The 6,325-nt window shown below is 57.6% G+C and overlaps 1 protein-coding gene across 1 annotated transcript in view; it reads left to right on the top strand.

Moving 5' to 3' along the window:
• Positions 1-6,083, top strand: part of myom3 (myomesin 3) — a gene marked incomplete at its 5' end in the record, with an annotated part of 37,679 nt that extends 31,596 nt beyond the window's left edge. Inside the window, 8 exons of the mRNA XM_084471087.1 lie at positions 78-165; positions 375-413; positions 2,425-2,530; positions 3,848-4,011; positions 4,179-4,215; positions 4,749-4,771; positions 5,045-5,100; positions 5,783-6,083. Coding sequence (XP_084327213.1) covers positions 78-165; positions 375-413; positions 2,425-2,530; positions 3,848-4,011; positions 4,179-4,215; positions 4,749-4,771; positions 5,045-5,100; positions 5,783-6,052 — 783 coding nt within the window. The 3' untranslated portion in view covers positions 6,053-6,083. The remainder of the gene's footprint in view (positions 1-77; positions 166-374; positions 414-2,424; positions 2,531-3,847; positions 4,012-4,178; positions 4,216-4,748; positions 4,772-5,044; positions 5,101-5,782) is intronic.
• Between the last annotated feature and the right edge of the window lie 242 nt (positions 6,084-6,325).

Raw genomic sequence — 6,325 nt, 5'->3', positions numbered from 1 at the left:
GTACAGTAGAACAGTGTATTTATAGATCTACAGTCTAGTTGTGTGTAGAGAGTGAACCTCACCGTGTGATGTGTCAGGTGACCCCGGGGTCGGCGGGGTCGTACCGGGCCCAGGTGGCTGATGGGAGGGGAGAGGACACCAGCACCTTGGACCTCCTGGACCAGGGTGAGAGCCTCCTCCTCCTCCTCCTCCTCCTCCCCCTCCTCCTCCTCCTCCCCCTCCCCCTCCTCCTCCTCCCCCTCCTCCCCCTCCTCCTCCTCCTCCTCCCCCTCCTCCTCCTCCCGGCCCTGTTGCGTCTCTCCTCATCGAGACGCAGCGTCCGTTTCCTGTTCCTCTCGTACCGTGACCGCCCGATCTGCTCTCTGTGTTCACAGAGTTTGACGAGCTTCTGCAGCAGCTCAGCAAACACTGCGGTAGGTTCATCACTAATACAGCCCTCTGACGGAGCTCCGTGTCAGGGACCGGGCCCTCTGACGGAGCTCCGTGTCAGGGACCGGGCCCTCTGACGGAGCTCCGTGTCAGGGACCGGGCCCTCTGACGGAGCTCCGTGTCAGGGACCGGGCCCTCTGACGGAGCTCCGTGTCAGGGACCGGGCCCTCTGACGGAGCTCCGTGTCAGGGACCGGGCCCTCTGATGGAGCTCTGTGTCAGGGACCAGGTCCTCTGATGGAGCTCCGTGTCAGGGACCGGGCCCTCTGACGGAGCTCCGTGTCAAGGACCGGGCCCTCTGACGGAGCTCCGTGTCAGGGACCGGGCCCTCTGACGGAGCTCCGTGTCAGGGACCGGGCCCTCTGACGGAGCTCCGTGTCAGGGACCGGGCCCTCTGACGGAGCTCCGTGTCAGGGACCGGGCCCTCTGATGGAGCCCTCTGATGGAGCTCTGTGTCAGGGACCAGGTCCTCTGATGGAGCTCCGTGTCAGGGACCGGGCCCTCTGACGGAGCTCCGTGTCAGGGACCGGGCCCTCTGACGGAGCTCCGTGTCAGGGACCGGGCCCTCTGATGGAGCCCTCTGATGGAGCTCTGTGTCAGGGACCAGGTCCTCTGATGGAGCTCCGTGTCAGGGACCGGGCCCTCTGACGGAGCTCCGTGTCAAGGACCGGGCCCTCTGACGGAGCTCCGTGTCAGGGACCGGGCCCTCTGATGGAGCTCCGTGTCAGGGACCGGGCCCTCTGATGGAGCTCCGTGTCAGGGACCGGGCCCTCTGATGGAGCTCCGTGTCAGGGACCGGGCCCTCTGATGGAGCTCCGTGTCAGGGACTGGGCCCTCTGACGGAGCTCCGTGTCAGGGACCGGGCCCTCTGATGGAGCTCCGTGTCAGGGACCGGGCCCTCTGACGGAGCTCCGTGTCAGGGACCGGGCCCTCTGATGGAGCTCCGTGTCAGGGACCGGGCCCTCTGACGGAGCTCCGTGTCAGGGACCGGGCCCTCTGATGGAGCTCCGGGTCAGGGACACGTTCCTCTTCCTTCCTGCCTGTCTGTCTGTATACCTACCTTCCTGTCTGCCTACTTGTCTGTCTCTCCTGCCCCTCTCTCTCTCTCGTCTCTCTCCTAAACATCTTGTCTCTCGCCCCTCTATCTCTCTCGTCTCTCTCTAAATCTGGTGTCTCTCGCCCCTCTCTTTTCGCCTCTCTAAACATCATGTCTCTCGCCCCCTCTCTCTAAATGTGGTGTCTCTCACCTCTCTCTCTCTCTCCCCTCTCTCTCTAAACGTGGTGTCTGTCGCCCCTCTCTCTCTCTCTCCCCTCTCTCTCTAAACGTGGTGTCTCTCACCCCTCTCTCTCTCTCTCCCCTCTCTCTCTAAACGTGGTGTCTCTCACCTCTCTCTCTCTCTCCCCTCTCTCTCTAAACGTGGTGTCTGTCGCCCCTCTCTCTCTCTCTCCCCTCTTTCTCTAAACGTGGTGTCTCTCACCCCTCTCTCTCTCTCTCCCCTCTCTCTCTAAACGTGGTGTCTCTCACCTCTCTCTCTCTCTCCCCTCTCTCTCTAAACGTGGTGTCTGTCGCCCCTCTCTCTCTCTCTCCCCTCTCTCTCTAAACGTGGTGTCTCTCACCCCTCTCTCTCTCTCTCCCCTCTCTCTCTAAACGTGGTGTCTGTCGCCCCTCTCTCTCTCTCTCCCCTCTCTCTCTAAACGTGGTGTCTCTCACCCCTCTCTCTCTCTCTCCCCTCTCTCTCTAAACGTGGTGTCTCTCACCTCTCTCTCTCTCTCCCCTCTCTCTCTAAACGTGGTGTCTGTCGCCCCTCTCTCTCTCTCTCCCCTCTCTCTCTAAACGTGGTGTCTCTCGCCCCTCTCTCTCTCTCTCCCCTCTCTCTCTAAACGTGGTGTCTGTCGCCCCTCTCTCTCTCTCTCCCCTCTCTCTCTAAACGTGGTGTCTGTCGCCCCTCTCTCTCTCTCTCCCCTCTCTCTCTAAACGTGGTGTCTCTCGCCCCAGCCCTGTCGGCGGGTGCGTTGGGGGTCCAGGGTACGGCTGAGGGTCTGAGGTTCTACTGCTCCATGAAGGTCTACCAGACCCACCTGAAGACCACCTGGAGCTTCAGGTGAGACCACCAGGCCCCGCCCCCCTGGTCACATGGCCCCGCCCCCCAATATTATCGGCCGATATTTGCGTTTCTTACGTGTATCGGCATCGGCCGATTATTATTTTTATTTATTTTTTTTCCGGCATGATTTACAGACAGACTTTTTAAAATTGAGACTTGTAACATTTGTTATCATCATTGTGTCATTTTTATGTGATAATGACTTCCTTACTATCCTTACTCTGATGTAATCAATGGTCAACCTGACTGGTTTGGTGCTGACTGGTTTGCTGGTGACTGGTTTGGTGCTGATTGGTTTGCTGGTGACTGGATGTTTGCTAGTGACTGGTTTTCTGGTGACTGATTTTCTGGTGACTGGTTTGCTGGTGACTGGTTTGCTGGTGCCTGGTTTGCTGGTGACTGGTTTGCTGGTGCCTGGTTTGCTGGTGACTGGTTTGCTGGTGCCTGGTTTGCTGGTGACTGGTTTGCTGGTGACTGGTTTGCTGGTGACTGGTTTTCTGGTGTTCTAGCACCCCCTGCTGGGCGTTTTCAGAAGGGAGAGTGGACACTTTTAATACCAGCAAGAAATGCATCACATAATAAGTTCAGTAACAAAGACCAACACAAGTCATCACAACACAAAGAGCTCAACCGATACAAGCTGATGAAATAACCGGCTGAATCCAGCTCAGACCGATCCAAGACGCCTCAGTGGGGCCTGGTTCAAACCCTCCTATGGTCTCAGACCTCTTCCGGTCTGAGCCTCTGGGTCTGAGTCTGGTCTGAGTCTGGTCTGAGTCTGGTCTGAGCCTCTCGGTCTGAGTCTGGTCTGAGTCTGGTCTGAGTCTGGTCTGAGCCTCTCGGTCTGAGTCTGGTCTGAGTCTGGTCTGAGTCTGGTCTGAGTCTGGTCTGAGTCTGGTCTGAGCCTCTCGGTCTGAGTCTGGTCTGAGTCTGGTCTGAGTCTGGTCTGAGTCTGGTCTGAGTCTAGTCTGAGTCTGGTCTGAGTCTGGTCTGAGTCTGGTCTGAGTCTGGTCTGAGTCTGGTCTGAGCCTCTCGGTCTGAGTCTGGTCTGAGTCTGGTCTGAGTCTGGTCTGAGTCTGGTCTGAGTCTGGTCTGAGTCTGCTCTGAGTCTGGTCTGAGTCTGGTCTGAGTCTGGTCTGAGTCTGGTCTGAGCCTCTCGGTCTGAGTCTGGTCTGAGTCTGGTCTGAGTCTGGTCTGAGTCTGGTCTGAGTCTGGTCTGAGCCTCTCGGTCTGAGTCTGGTCTGAGTCTGGTCTGAGTCTGGTCTGAGTCTGGTCTGAGTCTGGTCTGAGTCTGTGGCCGGTCTCTGTGTCCAGGGAGAGGAGGCTGGATCAGGACCCACGGGCGCGGCCCGGGTCCAGCGGGGACGCGGTCTGGGTGGACCTCCGCGACCCAGCAGGCAGCGACCAGGGGCGGTTCTCCCTGGAGCTGTTTGACGGCCGGGACTGCCACGCCCGCCACCTGGACCTGACCGGACCAGGTGGGTAGACCAGCAGCAGGTCCACTCAGACCAGAGTTAGGGTCAGAGTTCACTGGATCGGCAGCAGTTGTTTCTTATATTCCTCGTCTTGATTCAAAGACGAGTCTAATCTTTATTGCCTTGACGATCGATAACGTTGACATCCTGTTGTCTGAAACGTTCACCAGAGTTTGCTGAGGCCTTGGAGGAGCACCAGAGGATGAAGTGAGTAGAGCACTGTCTAACCCCTCACGTAGAGCACTGTCTAACCCCTCACATAGAGCACTGTCTAACCCCTCACATAGAGCACTGTAACCCCTCACGTAGAGCACTGTCTAACCCCTCACATAGAGCACTGTCTAACCCCTCACATAGAGCACTGTCTAACCCCAGATGACTAACCCCTTACTAACAAGCTGTCTCTCTATGAAGGAACCACCAGATGAAACTTTAACAGAAGTTCAAATGAATACAACATCGACTTCTTATCCATTTAAGGTGTTACTCGTCAATACGGGATCAATAACGAGTCGTGCTGGTTGATCTGAAGGCCGCTGCTGATGGTTGTTCTGCCTGCTCTTTGCTGACCGTAACAGTAACAGTCTGTTGGATGCGTGAAGGACAGCTGTAGTACTCACTGTGATGCTGAGGGTCTGATGGTCGTTTTAAGCCCCTTTAAAAAGCCTGACCTTTACATCTGGAGGTCCAGGATGAGGCGCTTTGAGGAGATAATAACTCTGTGTGTGTTTCTCTTCCAGACGAGCAGCAGAGGCAGAGAGAAGTGAGTACCCCTCTGCCCCTCAGCTCAGCCCTTAGTGGATCAGTCCACTCAATAGACCCCTTAGCCCCTAGTGGATCACAGCCCTAAGCCCTTAGTGGATCTCAGCCCTAAGCCCCTAGTGGATCACAGCCCTAAGCCCTTAGTGGATCACAGCCCTTAGCCCTTAGTGGATCACCCCACTCACTAGAACCCTTAGCCCTTAGTGGATCTCAGCCCTTAGCCCTTAGCGGATCAGTCCACTCACTAGCCCCCTCTGTGTTGTGTGTTCCTCAGAGCGGGCCAAGGTCACCAAGGGCCTGCCGGACACCGTGGCCATCATGGAGGGAAAGGTAAGGGTTAGGGTCTCACTCAACACAGGTGCACTGCGCTCTTAAAGGGCCAGTAGGGGAGGAGCCTCACTCAACACAGGTGCACTGCGCTCTTAAAGGGCCAGTAGGGGGAGGAGCCTCACTCAACACAGGTGCGGTGTGCTCTTAAAGGGCCAGTAGGGGGAGGAGCCTAGCTCAACACAGGTGCACTGCGCTCTTAAAGGGCCAGTAGGGGGAGGAGCCTCACTCAACACAGGTGCACTGCGCTCTTAAAGGGCCAGTAGGGGGAGGAGCCTCACTCAACACAGGTGCACTGCGCTCTTAAAGGGCCAGTAGGGGGAGGAGCCTCACTCAACACAGGTGCACTGCGCTCTTAAAGGGCCAGTAGGGGAGGAGCCTCACTCAACACAGGTGCACTGCGCTCTTAAAGGGCCAGTAGGGGGAGGAGCCTCACTCAACACAGGTGCACTGTGCTCTTAAAGGGCCAGTAGGGGAGGAGCCTCACTCAACACAGGTGCACTGCGCTCTTAAAGGGCCAGTAGGGGGAGGAGCCTCACTCAACACAGGTGCGGTGTGCTCTTAAAGGGCCAGGTCTTTCTTAATGCAGTGATGATGAGTGATGAGTGTCCCGCCGTGTGTGATGGAGATCAGTCATCATGAGGGGACCCTCAGTGACCCCCCCTGTCCCGTCGCCCCCTCACAGTCCCTGTGTCTGACCTGCCTGGTGGAGGGGGACCCCCCCCCTGAGGCCACCTGGCTGAGGAACGGCGTCCCCCTCCCGGAGCGGCCCCCCTACAGCACGGCCCAGCAGGGGGGCAGCCGCGCCCTCACCATCACCGTGGTGACCGCCGAGGACTCCGGGACCTACGCCGTCCGGGTGGTGAACCCGCACGGGGGCGAGAGCGCCCAGGTGACGGTCAGCGTGTACCGGGTGGGGGAGACCCCCCCCGCCCACGCCCTCTCTGTGGAGTAAGACCCTCTAGAACCAGCCACCGGTCCACAGGAGACAGGGGCTAGACCGGGGCGGGGCCTGGAGGGGGCGGGGCCTGGATGGGGGCGTGGCCTGGAGGGGCGGGGCCTGGAGGGGCAGAGTGAAGAGAAGAGTTAGAGGTTTTAAATTGTGACGTAGTTTAACTTGTTATGATATAAAGTATGGTTTGAGGTTTTAAATTGTGACGTAGTTTAACTTGTTATGATATAAAGTATGGTTTGAGGTTTTAAATTGTGACGTAGTTTAACATGTTAT

The sequence above is a fragment of the Micromesistius poutassou genome, assembly GCF_964030765.1.
Source record: "Micromesistius poutassou genome assembly, chromosome: 8".
NCBI classification, from domain to species: Eukaryota; Metazoa; Chordata; class Actinopteri; order Gadiformes; family Gadidae; genus Micromesistius; species Micromesistius poutassou.
The sequence above is the reverse complement of the archived record's forward strand: the minus strand, read 5'-3'. Positions and strand labels throughout refer to the sequence as shown.